Source organism: Balaenoptera acutorostrata, chromosome 12 (assembly GCF_949987535.1).
Source record: "Balaenoptera acutorostrata chromosome 12, mBalAcu1.1, whole genome shotgun sequence".
NCBI classification, from domain to species: domain Eukaryota; kingdom Metazoa; phylum Chordata; class Mammalia; order Artiodactyla; family Balaenopteridae; genus Balaenoptera; species Balaenoptera acutorostrata.
This window is the reverse complement of record NC_080075.1, coordinates 73,159,920-73,174,767: the sequence shown is the minus strand read 5'-3', so window position 1 is coordinate 73,174,767 and position 14,848 is coordinate 73,159,920. Positions and strand designations below refer to the sequence as shown.

At 45.9% G+C, this 14,848-nt stretch overlaps 1 protein-coding gene across 1 annotated transcript in view; it reads left to right on the top strand.

Moving 5' to 3' along the window:
* DPYSL5 (dihydropyrimidinase like 5) overlaps window positions 1–14,848 on the top strand; it is a 90,587-nt gene that overhangs the window by 33,040 nt on the left and 42,699 nt on the right. Inside the window, exon 2 of the mRNA XM_057557807.1 lies at window positions 5,972–6,236. Coding sequence (XP_057413790.1) covers window positions 5,976–6,236 — 261 coding nt within the window. The 5' untranslated portion in view covers window positions 5,972–5,975. The remainder of the gene's footprint in view (window positions 1–5,971; window positions 6,237–14,848) is intronic.

Here is a 14,848-nt window from a genome sequence, read left to right as displayed (position 1 = left end):
TCATGCACATAAATGTTCATTTTAAAAAGATATTCTCCAAAAGCACCTTGGGCAGGGAGCTATGATATTATCCAAACACACGAGTCCAGGCCTGGAGTATTCTAAGGCCTTGGTGATCCCAAAAGACTGAAGTCCTGCAGGTAGTTATGATGACAACAACCTCCAGTCTGAAGCTGATAGTCTGCCAGAGGGTTGGAGGGAGCTGACAGTATTGTGCCTAATCAGACCTAGCAGCCAGGCCACTATTTACACTGAAGCCATTATTTACAGAGTTGGTTTCCAGTGAGGACTCTCTTCCTGGCTGGTAGCTGGCCACCTTCTCACTGTGTCCTCACATGGCCTTTCTTCTGCTCATAAGCATGGTGCACAGGGGTGAGAGGGGGTAGGGGAGAGAGGGAAAGCTCTCTATTGTCTCATCTTATGAGCACACTAATCCTTTCTGATCAGGGCCCCACCCTTATGACCTCATTTAACCTTAAAAACTTCCTTAGAGGCCCCATCTTCAAATATAGCCACTCTGGAGGTTAGAACTTCAACATGTGAATTTTGGGAGGACACAAACATTCAGTTCATAACTGTTCTGAAAACGACTATCTGGCTTTCAATTCCTGCTCTGTTACAAACTAGCTGTGTGACCTTGAGGAAGTTCCTTTAACTTTTCTAAGCATCAGCTTCCTCATGGTAAAACTGGGGACAATAATGGTACCTATCTCAGGGTATTGTAAAGATCAAATAAGATAATGTATCTGATGGGCTTAGGGAGGGGCCCAGTATACAGTAGGTGTTTACTAATTGTTAAGATCATTAACAGCCCCCTCCAAGTTCTGAGAATGAGTTCCCTCTAAGGTAGTCCTGGGAGTCCATTCCAGCCTGGATTTCTAGGACTAGGTCAGGCTGTGTGAATGGGATCTCCAGACAAGAGAGGTTCCAGGACTCCCCAGTATTGTTGAGGGAGCCCAGCCTTTTCAGAGCCTGGTTAGCCTTCAGGGATTTCCAAGAAGGAAGTGGAAAACGACAGGGTGAGTCATGGTGGCAGCCCAAGGGTTCTAGAGAAGGATTCAGTGTTATGGCTGGTGGTAGCAGGTTCTTTTTTCATCTCCTTGCATGGAAGGTGACAGAGGGAGGGACTGAGCCCACTGGACCTGAATGAAGGGTCACATTGTATTCCTTCTGGCTTCTTTGTAGCTTAAAAAAAACAAAAACAAAACAAAACCAAACCTTCTTTTTTTTTTTTTTTTTTTTATTTTTTTTTTTTCCCCTACTTTATTTATTTATTTATTTATTTTTGGCTGTGTTGGGTCTTCGGTTCGTGCGAGGGCTTTCTCCAGTTGCGGCAAGCGGGGGCCACTCCTCATTGCGGTGCGGGGACCGCTCTTCATCGCGGTGCGCGGGCCTCTCACTATCGCGGCCCCTCCCGCTGCGGGGCACAGGCTCCAGACGCGCAGGCTCAGCAGCCGTGGCTCACGGGCCCAGCCGCTCCGCGGCATGTGGGATCCTCCCAGACCAGGGCTCGAACCCGTGTCCCCTGCATTAGCAGGCAGATTCTCAACCACTGCGCCACCAGGGAAGCCCCCAAACCTTCTTAACACAACTTTTCAGATTCTAAAAGGTAATACAAGTTTATTGTATAAAATTTGAAAAATATAGAAAACTATCAAGAACATAAAAATCACCTGAAACTCTTCTACCCAGAGTTAACTCTGATAACCTTTCCTTTAAGTCACAGACCTGGGTATGAAGCCCATCCTTCCACGCTGGAGTGGTGTGACCTTTAATGGGCTACCTGTTCTTTTCTTTTTTTTTAAAGGTAGACTTTTTTTTTTTTTTTTAGTATTTATTTATTTGGTTGCTCCAGGTCTTAGTTGCGGCAGGCGGGCTCCTTAGTTGAGGCTCGCCAGCTCCTTAGTTGCAGCACTTGGGCTCCTTAGTTGTGGCATGCGAACTCTTAGTTGCCGCATGCATGTGGGATCTAGTTCCCTGACTAGGGATCGAACCCGGGCCCCCTGAATTGGAAGCTCAGAGTCTTATCCACTGAGCCACCAGGGAAGTCCCTAGCTGTTATTTTCAAAACCTCTACTTCCTCATCTTAAAACGAGGCTAATACTTCCTGCCTTGTTCCTACTTCTCGGGGCTGCCATGTGAATTAAATTCCAGGCACAGGGTGTTAGCTTACTAAAAGCTGTTTTCCTATTTCTATTGAAGAAAACACCCTTGGCTTATGATTCCAGCATCAAAGCTCAGATAAGAATCCCCCATAAATCATTATCACATCACCCTTTCAGGGTCTCTGCCCTCCAGGTGTGTGCTATGAGCATGTGTTCTGGATTAATAAGCAAATCAATATTCTCATTTACCACATTGACATAATGACTATGCAGCAATTTCCCAGCATAAATATCCCTATTTTTCCTCTTACTTAAAGCTGCTTTAAAAGGTGAGGATTATATATTTGCACAGAGGATTGTGTGTGTCTTACCATCATTTCCCTCTGATAACTTGCATCTCTCATTTTGTGGTCACACCTGGCCTTTGCTTTGTAATGAGAGAGAGAGAGACTGCATCTCTGAGGCTTTCTGGACTTCCTTTGGCCAGAATGGTTTTGTCCATCACCTAAGAACCAAACTCATTTCCTGATTATTGTGTGTTAAATTAAAATTCCAGTTTTCAGATTTTAGGACAAAAGTTCTCCTGAAATATGTCAGCTTCATTCCAGCTTCAGACAATGGGCTCATTGCTGTGACTGTCCCTGTCCCCCCGTCCTTCTGGCCTACCCAACTCCTCCCCACTGCCTCTGCCCAGGGCCTTCCACACTAGGGGAGGGACCCCTTCTCCCCAAAGGTCAGAATGATACCTGGCAGGGACCAGATGTTCATGGGGGACAATGTTGCTGTGTAAGGGAACAGGGTTCACTCCCAGCCACCTGTCTTGTTTCCCAGCACCACCCCCAGCAGACCACCCTCTCCTAACAGCAGGAGGACCTGGTAGTTGAGGCTGAATAGGTACTGTAAACTTTCTTGGTGTGGAGAGTCCATGCACTCCAATCTGGTCAACTTGACAAAAAAAAACAAAAAACAAAAAAACAACTGCCTAACCAAGTGTGTCCAGGAGAGCAGGCTAAGCTCTCCAGATAGTTGACTTATTTCCTTACAAGAGCTATTCCTTCAACAGATTGTGAGACCTTCTCATCCTAGGACACAAGCTTCCTGTACCTTGCCTAGTGGCAGGCAAAACGAAATGACGAGGATGAGAGATAGTATGTTGCTTCCTTTGCTCTGTTCACAGTGATGTGCTGTATTGGAAAAGGGATGAAAGTTGAGCATTATCCTGGACATAGAGTTGCCAAATGTCCTGGACAACAAATATGGAATTGGCCTACCGCTTGTTGCTTTAAACCATTTGATTATCAGGGTGCAACAAGTAGATGCAGCCAAAACTGTTCATTTGTGAACAGTTTTGAGTTTCCTATACTGGATGCTGGGGATGAGGACCAGGCAGAAATGATGTTTGCTGCTGCGCCTTTGACTTTGAGGACTTAGTCCAGAGGTGCAGACAGACTCCAGTGCCACATGAAGGTACAGAGAGAGTTGGGGAAGGCTTATCAGAAAAGGGAACAATTGATTGGATCCTGAAGAATAAGTTTACCGTGTAGAAAGGTGGGCTTTATTGAGCCCACAGAGACACTGCAGAAGTGTAGTCTCCCTCCCCCGGTCAGATTGTGTCCTATATTTTCTAAGCCTAAGTAAAAATCATTTCTGTTCAGATACTGAATGGTCAAGATAGTTGCCAAATCAACCTGCATTAAACGTATATATCAATTAGGGGAGAATTGACATCTTTACTATGCTGGGTCTTCCAATCCATGAATATTGTATGTCTCTCCACTTATTTATTTTCTTTGGTTTCTTTCATCAGCATTTTGTGGTTTTCAGCGTACAAATCCTGTATATTTTCTTAGATTTCTACCTAAGTATTTCAATTTTTTTGTGTGTCCATTTGTTCATTGCTAGTATATAGAAAAACAATAGCTTTTTGTATGTTGATCTTGTACCTTGTGACCTTGCTGAACTGACATTTGTTCTAGGAGATTTTTTGTAGATTCTTTGAGATTTTCTGCATAGCCCCCATCATGTCACCTGCAAATAAGAATGGTTTTATTTTTCCCTTTTCAGTCTATATGCCTTTTATTTCATTTTCTTTTGTTATAGTGCTAGCTAGAACTCCCTTTGTTGAATAACAGTGGTGAGAGTAGACATCCTTGCCTTATTCCCAGTTTAGGGGGAAAGTATTCAGTCTTTCATAAATTCTGGTATTAGCTGTAGGTTTTTTGGTGATGTTCTTTAATTTTTTTTTAATTTTTTATTTATTTATTTTTGGCTGTGTTGGGTCTTCGTTGCTGTGCGTGGGCTTTCTCTAGTTGCGCTGAGCAAGGGTTATTCTTCGTTACAGTGCACAGGCTTTGCATTGCGGTGGCTTCTCTTGTTGGGGAGCACGGGCTCTAGGTGTGCAGGCTTCAGTATTTGCAGCACGTGGCATGTGGGATCTTCCCGGACCGGAGATCGAACCCATATCCCCTGCATTGGCAGGCGGATTCTTAACCACTGCACCACCAGGGAAGTCCCTGGTGATGTTCTTTATCAACTTGAGGAAGTTAACTTCTTTCCCTACTTTCCTGAGAGTTTTTTATCATGAATGGGTGTTGAATTTTGTCCCGTGTTTTTCTGCAACAATTTATATGATTATGTGATGCAGAAAAAGCACTGTTAAAGATGTAGAGAACAAACGTATGGACACCAAGCGGGGAGAACCGCAGTGGGGTGGGGATGGTGGTGTGCTGAATTGGGAGATTGGGATTGACATGTATACAATGATGTGTATAAAATTGATGACTGATTTAAAAAAAAAAAAGAATAAAAAAAAAAAAGCACTGTTAATATGGTGGATTACATTGATTGGTTTTCAAATATTGAGCAAGCTTTGCATCCCTGGAAGTAATCCCATTTGCATAGTGGGATTCTTTAATTCTTTTACATATTGCTGAATTCTATTTGCTGATATTTTGTTAGAAATTTTTCTATCTACATTCATGGGATATTACTTTATAGTTTGTTTGTTTGTTTGTTTTCTGTACTGTGTTTGTCTGTCTTTGGTATCAGGGCAGTACTGACTTCATAAACTGATTTGGGAAGGTTTCCCTCTCTATTTTCTGGAAGAGATTGGGGTTAATTCTTCTCTAAGTGTATGGTAGAGTTCTGTGGCTTTTGAAAAGTTGATTCTAGGGACCCAATCTGGACCAAATAAAGCTGAATCTTTGGGGGTGGGACCTGAGCATATTAGATGAGCTTATCAATGTGCAGCCAGCTGTGGAGCTTCAGTGTGGTCGTGGACTTGAGACAAACATAGGAGGGTGAACTGAATCAGAATCCATCTGAAGAATGACATGAATTAAGCAGCTGTGAGGCTTGGAGAATTTGGCTCTCTGAGACACGTCCCAGGAGCCTCTGATATCTTCAGGACCATATGGTATAGTGGGGACATTGGTCATACAAGACGTCTGGGTTTGACTTGGCTACTTAGTAGCCATAAATTCCTTATTAGCAATTTCAGTTTTCTCGTCTGTAAAATCCCACTTCTTGGGTTGTTTTAGGAATACAATGAGACAAGAGGTATGAAAATGCTTTAGAACCACCACAACTTTTTGAGAAGGTGAAAATTGATGTTTCTTTGGGCCCCAGCTTCACCCTTACTGCTGTGGTGTCATGATTCCCAATGAGTCCTGCTGTGAGGTCAGTGGGAGGCTTGTGACCCCAGCTGGCTATAGGACCAGTGTCCTCAGGCTGTGGAGAAACTTCCTCCCCATCCCTGCTCACTTACTCTGCCCATGGAGTTTGGGCTCTCACAGGAAGGGGTGGGACCTTGGTGAGAGTGAAAAGGAATTTTGACCTTGACCAGTGCCCCCTCTCACCTTTCACAGGAACATGCTTGCCAATTCAGCCAGTGTGCGGATTCTCATCAAGGGAGGCAAGGTTGTGAATGATGACTGCACCCACGAGGCTGATGTCTACATTGAGAACGGCATCATCCAGCAGGTGGGCCGTGAGCTCATGATCCCCGGAGGGGCCAAGGTGATTGATGCCACTGGGAAACTGGTGATCCCTGGAGGCATCGACACCAGCACCCACTTCCACCAGACCTTCATGAACGCCACATGCGTGGACGACTTCTACCACGGGACCAAGGTAATGCTTCTGTTTGGGGAGGGTGCCTTCCTCGGCGGTTTCCTCTGTTTCTGGGGCTGCTCCAGACTAGATCCACATGAACAGGGCGCTCCTGCTGTATTGCTCAAAGGAGACGGGTGCTCTTGAAGGGGCCACTGTGGCAACTAAAATAGGAAATTTCAGGCTAAATGTCATAGATTTCTATGATTATGGAAAAGGAGGCATTTAAGCCTATTTTGCTGATCACATCGCTTACTGAGGTACCCAGGCCAGGAACTGATTTTATTTTTATATTTTTATATCATGTAGTACAGACCTAGAGGAAGAGGAGAATTAGCTGGAGTCTGTTATTGTGCATGTGTGTGGCGGGAGGTGTGTGTGGGGGGGGGTAGGTCTGAAGGACTGCTTTATGTATGATAAGCTAAATTAATTTCCCCAAAATTGTGAAAAATGGATATGCCTATTCTAGATGATTTTAATCGTAGAAATTATGAAACAGACATAGTTAACTATATTTTATTATCTTTCCTAGCTTGTTCTTTTTAAAAACAGCTTGGAAGATACTGGCGGTAGGCCCTCTTTTCAGAGTGAATTATCATGGACAATATTTAAGAATTACTGAGCTGGGCCTGAGCTACTTTATGTCCCTAAATGCAAAATACAAAAATTCAGACCTGTGAAACAAATGAATCAGGAGGAAATTATGTGTCGCCAAAAGAGTCCCAAATAGGTTCTTTCACCCTTTCTCTGTGCTCCAGAATCCTGTCATTGCTGTCATCCCTGTGTGTTGTAATTATCTGTAATATGCAGGCCTCTCCTTGGACACCAGACTATGGGCTCCTTAAGGGCAAGGCCTGACTGTATTCTTCTGCTTTCCCAGAGCCTGGCCTTGACCTGGAATGAGAGTAGCTGGCCAGCAATTGTTTGTTGAATGAATAAGTGATTGATACTTATCCATGTGGTCTCTACATCCAGCTGTGCATCAGATTCAACTATGAAGACTTTTTTCAACTGCAGAGTTGAATCAGTATCTTGAGGGTCAGAAGTCCCTGGCCCTGGCAGCAGCCCTTTGTACTGTCTGATTTATAAAGGACTTGGCCTCTAATACTCCCTGGGTGAAAGGAGTCCACCAGTGGCAGCAGTCCTATGTCCTACTCTGGCCCACTGCCTCAAATTCCCATTGGCCCTGTACCTTAAAATCTCACCTCTGTTCTACTTGGGGTTCTCAGGGAGCCCCTCTCCCATGCTCAGTGCACTCCCTCTGGGACCCATCTTCCTGGGGGCTCCAGTGCTCCGGCTGTTAGGCAGCAACTGATAAGGCTCCCCAAACCCACCCTGAAGAGCCTGGCTGGGGCTGCCGGGCAGGCAGAGGCTGGCCCACCTCAGGCAGATGTCCCTTAAGGTCTCCCTGAGGATATGCCTCCTTCCCAGTCCAGGCGCAACAGATCAGACCCCCGGAAGGCTGAGCTGTGAGGAGTCACAGTAGCCATGGCCCAGCCTCTGCTGACGCAAGGATGCCGCCAGGCCTACTGAATACTCTGGCATCCCAGGCCACACCTGCCCACTTGAGCCAAGCCCTGGGAATAGAAGTGGTTGGTGGACCCGCCCTACTTTCTCCTCTGAGAATTACTCCAGGGCCCTGCAGGTGATGCTTCACTAATGAATGGGGAGCCCCATCCTCATAAACTCTTGCAGGGTCCTCTTGGGGGGGACTCTGGTGGCAGTCGGGGCCTTTCCGAAGAGAGTGAGCACATCCAGCTCACCATCCCCATGCACTTGAGCCCTGCCAGGCCAGGCCTGCTTCATTTGTGGTTATTTTTATTGAAGTATAGCATACATACAGAGAAGCGCACAGGTTCTAAGGTACACAGAATCGTCATAACTGAACACACCCTTGTAACCAGCACTCAAATCGAGAAACCAAACATTGCCAGCACCCAGAAGCCCCCCTTGTGCCCCCTCCTAGTCAATACTCCTCACCAAGGATAACAACTATTCTGACTTCTAATACCATAGTTTTTAAAAAATAACAGCTTAATTGAGATATAATTCACACTCCATATAATTCGCCTATTTAAAGTGCAGAAGTGGGTGGTTTTCAGTATATTCACCATAGGTTTTGACTGTTTGCTTTATGTAAATGAACTCAGGCAGCCTGTACCCTTGCGTTGGCTTCCTTTGCTCAACATTATTTTTGTGAAATTCACCCATGTTGTTGCATGTTGTACTTCATTGCTTCATAGTGTTCTACTGTACAAGAGCCCACAGGGTACCTGGACATCCTGCTATCACCGGGCATCTGGGTGGTTGCTACTTCGGGGCTATTACAAATGCTGTTGCTGTGAATGTTCTCATACATGTCTTTTAGTAAACGTGTGTGCACATTTCTACTGGGCATATTCCTGGGAGTGGGATTGCTGGGTCATAGAAGACACACATGTTTAGCTCTAGGACAGACTGCCAAATTGTTTTCCAGTTTGGTTGTAACAGTTTAAACTCCCAGGAGGAGAGTAAGAGAGGACCCAGTATTTACCACCAACATAACCCTGATTACCACAACAGTCCATGCTGGGGTCCATTTTGCAGTGTGCACCAAAAATTGTATGCAGTGTGCAGCCTTGCACCAAAAATTGTAGCTTGCTGGTTACTCTTCCCACTTGGGAGATCTTTAGTCCAGGGTCGGATGCCACACTGTCACTACCAGCCTCTGGGAGAGCAGGCTGGCCTTTCTTTGTTTTATTTTCCACATTGTCATCTGCCGGGGCCTCATTAGCCAGGAGTGACGAGTTTTCCCCTGAGAGCCTTCAGCTCTTTATAGCAAATGAAGACCTTTGCACGTGCATCTTTGTGCAAGGTGGTGGATAACTTTTGATCTTTTCCAGGCTTCTCATCCGTGGAAGCAGCTATCTCTGGAAAAGCACAAAAAAGCCCCTGTGTGATTAAGGGTCCCAGTTCCTGCAGGGTCAGACACCCGCAGTCCATGCCAGGCCCAAGTTATAGGAAATTTAAGGCCCATAAACCCCAAGCCACTCTGGCTGCTCGTGTCACCTAAACTGACCTTTTGTTATATCCACCCCCTAAGTAAGATCGCACCTTGTCCTTGTGCCGCAGCTCATATTGAGCGTCTGTTTCATAACACAGCCCCTGACGCAGTCCTCCCCAGACCCCTCTGGGAGACCCTGCCCAGAGTCCTGCCTCAGACATCCCAGCCTCCCAAGAACTGGCTTCCCGCCCCTGTCCCCCCTCCCCTCCACTCCTGGATTGCTCCTGCCTGTTGGTGCTCCTACAGCTGGATATTTTGGCTTCCTCTTATCTCTAATTCCTGACAATCTCCTGGGGAGAGAAAATGCTCTCCTGTTGCACTACTGTTCTCAGGGATGTGTGGATTTAATTATTCACACAGCCTGTGGCACTCAGGCCGAGGCTGTGCACCCTGATAGATTGCCGCTGACCTACTTTGCACCTTCTAAGAAAGGTAACGGTTGATCTGCTTCAAGCATCTGGGTTTATAATAGAATAATAACCCCAAGGAAAAGCTCACCCTTGTGATTAGCCTATAGAGAAAGAGAGATCAAGTTGCGCCTTTTTGTTCTCGTCTGACAGATCCGAAGGGCCTTGAACTCTGCACCCCCTGAGCTATGGGCTGCCTGTCAATTGGGCAGCAGCAGCCAGGGCTGGGAAAACAAAACCGTTGAAAGCCTGGCTTTTCTGAGAGCATCTGGGTCTCCATTGTACTGGGTCTGAAGGGGTTTCTCTAGCGCTTCTTTAACACACGCTTTGCCCGCCTCTGCTTCTGTTAGAGGCTGGGGCACGCTCTGCCGGCTCCCCTGCCTCTGCCCGCCTTGCTCACAGCCCGGGCACTCCACCCTCCTCCCCCCTCCTCCACACCCCCAACCTGCAGGCCCCTCCCTCCCAGAGGCCCAGAACCTGGTCTCCAGAGATGACAGGACGCCCTGCTTGTTAAAAATGCCCCCATGGAGGAAGGGGGTTATCTCCTGTGGGATGGCAGGATCAGGAGGGGAGGGAGGAGAGCCAGTGACACCAACCGTGTTAATAAAGGTCTAGGATTTCACTTGGGTCACGGGGGTCTTTTATCATTATCCTGCTTAGCTTACTCATAAGTTATGCTTATTCTTTGGTGTGAATCTAATATTACATAATAAGAATGTTAATGCAGGCTGTTGAGCTCCACCCCACCAGTGGCTCTCCGTGGCCCGGTGGGAATATCAGAATCAGGCTTTTTAAACTACAGGCACAGCCCCTTCACTAAGATGGTGATAGAGGGGGCAGCAGGGACAATGGGGAAATGCTTCCTAGATGCCTTTTCTGCCTCCCACTCCTCCAAAAATAGACTGAGAACCACTGTCTAGGCCAATGGTTTTCAACCTTTGGAAGCAAATTACAGTAAAATTACTTGGGGAATTTTTTTTTTTTAAACATCTTTATTGAAGTATAATTGCTTTACAATGGTGTGTTAGTTTCTGCTTTATAACAAAGTGAATCAGTTATACATATACATATGTTCCCATATCTCTTCCCTCCTGCATCTCCCTCCCTCCCACCCTCCCTATCCCACCCCTCTAGGTGGTCACAAAGCACCGAGCTGATCTCCCCGGGGAATTTTTTAAAAATACATGTCCAGACCCCTCCTCTCTACTGCCCGCACCTTCCACCCCAGACTAATGAAATCAATGTCTCTAGGTCTGCCGCTTCCCCCGTCTGTATTTTTTTTTAATTTAAAAAAAAATTTTTTTTTTTTAATTTATTTTTTGGCTGTGTTGGGTCTTCATTGCTGCACGCGGGCTTTCTCTAGTTGCGGCGAGTAGGAGCTACTCATCGTTGCGGTGCGCGGGCTTCTCATTGGGGTGGTGGAGCTCGGGCTCTAGAGTACAGGCTCAGCAGAGCCTACATGGGCTTAGTTGCTCTGCGGCATGTGGGATCTTCCCGGACCAGGGATCGAACCCGTGTCCCCTGCATTGGCAGGCAGATTCTTGTCCACTGCACCACCAGGGAAGCCCATGTATTTTTTTTTTAAGCATCCTTGATGATCCTAACACTAGCATGCGGATTATTAAGGAACTTTCTCGGCTATTTTGAATGGCATGTTGTCTTGGCTGTTACTCCTGTTGCCTGTCTGACCCTCACCTTATGTGCCAGAATGACATCTGAATCCCCTTTGAAAACTTGGGCTTGTCTTGCCTCACCCTTGCCAGTATTATTTATTTGTTTCTCTCCTTCTAGTTACATTATAGGGTCCCACTATTGGGCTCCCAAGCCCCAGCCTGGGGCCTAGAACCCCTGTACTTGCTAAGTGTCCCTGGTGCTGTGCTCTGCCCTCCTGTCTGTACGGCATAGACATCATCAATGAGCGGTGAATTGGCCATGGTCAAGATGTCATCAAATGGAAATCCGGCTGGGTCTGTCCCTCTTCTTTGAGGACCCAGAGACTCCCTCTTGTCTGTGCCAGGGCCATCTGGTCACTGAGACAGCCTCCCACTAACTCAAAACCATCAGCAGCAGGACATCTATTCTTGTAGTCAAACCACACGGGGAGCCAAATCCTAACCCGAAGAGTGTTTGTCTAGAACAGGATCAGCCTAGCAGATGTACAGTGGCACAGGCTAGGTGGCCTGCCACTTCCCGCCCCCGGTGGAGGGTCCTGACCCTACCTCCCTCCTCCCACTGCAGAGGACTAAACCTATCAGAGTCCTGGGATATGACCCGCTGGGACATAAATAAATTCCCTTTGGTGTCCAGCCTGCCAACCTTCTTACCAAGGAGCCCATTTATCCATTGGGCAGACTGTTTTTGCTATTTTGCCTTTGAAACTTGCTCTTTTGGCTTTAAACCTTTAAATGCCGGTCATTTCCTTTCTTCTTTTTTCTTGACTCTGTTATTCTGTCCATTTCTGTTTAATTCTAGCCAAAATGTCTTTCCAGTCTTTTTGCTCTGCAGTAACACTTCCTGCTTATCGGAATCCAGACTCATACAGTCTTGCTTATTAATTGATGTTCCCAAGTTCACTTCATTCCAGTAAAAAGCTAGAGGGATCTTAGAAATATAGCCCCACCCTCTCATTGATAGGGAGAGAGAGTGAATGAGTTGCCCCAAGTCCCAGAGGTAGTTGGACCAGACTGTAAGTTTCTCAGTCTGAGGCCCTTTTCACCACACCACTCAGAGGATCCTGAAACCCCAGATTCTGGACAGTCACCCCTTTCAGACAGCCTATGACCTCTCAGTAGGCTGCATGCAAATAGTTAACTCGACACCGTGGCTCCGAACTTGCCTGGACCAGATAAAGGCATCAAGGAACTGATGCATCAGGCAGACAGCAGAGTAAGCTCTCCGCCTCCCCAAGGTGGCAGCTTTATAACACACCACTGTCCCTAGAGGAATAACACTGATGTCAGTGCCTTAGAGCTGACAGTTTTTACCATTTACAAATGGTTGTTGTAGGGATTAAATGAGTTGATGCATGAAAAACACTTCACACAGTGCCTGGCACAGAGTACGTGCATGATAACTGTTAGTCCCCAGGCTGTGAGTACCTGCTTCCACCCTAGGCCTGGCCTTGGCTCTGTCTGGTTTCTAGGGTTACTTGATCCACCCACTTTGGCTTTGCAATGAGATTGTTCTACTGTCCATCTAGTACCCGTGCTGCCTATGTCCCCGGCTTTGCCAGCAGGGTCATGTCCTGCTTGAGAACTTGTAGTGGCTCCCTGTTGTCTAGTTTGGAGTCCTAGATCTTCACCCTGGACAGCTCCCCATCTGACCTTGCCCTCTCCATCCAATCCTCACTGCCGACATGTGCCCATCCATCAGGAAGGGGGTTTTCTCAGCCCCCTTCGCTATGAATGTCCCATGCTCCCTCCTGCCATCCCTTCCCACCCGTCCACAGAAGGCCTTCACGACTTACCAAGCTCATGTCACATTCTTCCTCCAGCTAATTCAGCCCCAGGATCCACTTTCTTCTCCTCAGCTGAAATAAAGTGTCATCCTGGGGTTTTCAAATTGTTTCCTATGTAAAGTTTGTCTCTCAACTGGATTGAAAACTTTGAGGGGCAGAGACCACAATTTATATTTAACTCGTGACTCACCACAGACTCACAAAGATTTAAACATGTAGTACAATAGATGCTCAAGAAATAGATGAATGTCTACATAGGGTGGCAGTCGTGAGCACAGGCTGGGGTGCACGGCCAGAGTTTGAATTTCAGCTCCACATTTACTGGTTGTGTGATTTGGACGAGTTAATCTCTCTCTGTCTTTCAGTTTCCTTCTCTGGAAAATGGAGATTATGATAATACTTTATGTGTGTTGAGATACTACTGGTAAAGAACTTAAAATAGTACTTGGTAGTTCCCTGGCAGTCTAGTGGTTAGGACTCGGCGCTTTCACTGCCGTGGCCAGGGTTCAGTCCCCGGCTGGGCAACTGAGATCCCACAAGCCACGTGGCAAAAAATAAAAAATGAATAAAAATCTTAAAATAAAAAATATATTTTAAAATAGTACTTGGTGCTTACTAAGCACTATATGAGTATTTGTTAAATAAATAGATCGTGATGATTGAGGACCAACCCCTGGAAAATCCATTTGTGCAGTTTCCTCACAAGCATACGTATTAAAGTGTTAGACATCAAATAGGAATTACAAAATTGGTTTCTATCTCTACTGTCAGGGTTGACTGTGTGTGTTATAGATTTCAAATGGAGCCTAAATAATACTGGTGATGACTTCTAGATAATTTTCTTTCTCCTTTCTTTCTCTTAGAAACAGAAATATCCAGTCATAAACTCAGCAGGTAGCAGGAGCTATTTAAAGATGTCCTGCTTCAAATCAGGTATCTCGTATAACAAAACCTTGCTGGCAACTTTCACTGTACATCTACGTTAATTGGTAGGCCAACCTGTAGGCCAGGTTGACTCTTCTTAGAACAAACGTAAGAGAGATCTATCATTTCTTACAAATTTTTACGTCTAGCATTGGAAAAAAATCTCCTATGGTGACCAAGCAGCTCCTCAATTCCTAGAATAAGAGTGTTTGCAAAGAATTGATCTATACAGAGAGATTATTGCTTTTGAAAACCTTTGGTTCAAGAATAGAGATAAATGTACCCTTTGTGATTAACCCCAGCATCTTGGAAACCTTTCATACCTCATACAAGCTCTGCTTTTATACTCTCATCCAGCGTCTCTGGGGTTTAAGAAAAAGATAGAAGTGGGGCTTCCCTGGTGGCGCAGTGGTTGAGAATCTGCCTGCCAATGCAGGGGACACGTGTTCGAGCCCTGGTCTGGGAAGATCCCACATGCCGCGGAGCAACTAGGCCCGTGAGCCACAATTACTGAGCCCGCGCGTCTGGAGCCTGTGCTCCCCAACAAGAGAGGCCGCGATAGTGAGAGGCCCGCGCACCACGATGAAGAGTGGCCCCCACTTGCCGCAACTGGAGAAAGCCCTCGCACAGAAACGAAGACCCAACACAGCCATAAATAAATAAATAAATAAATAAAAATTAAAAAAAAAAAAGCAACAGTCTTTAAAGATTATCTTTATAAAAAAAAAGATAGAAGAAAAATACATCGTGTATTGTATGTATACTTCAGTGATGCATATAGTACATGAATGATGTATTTTTC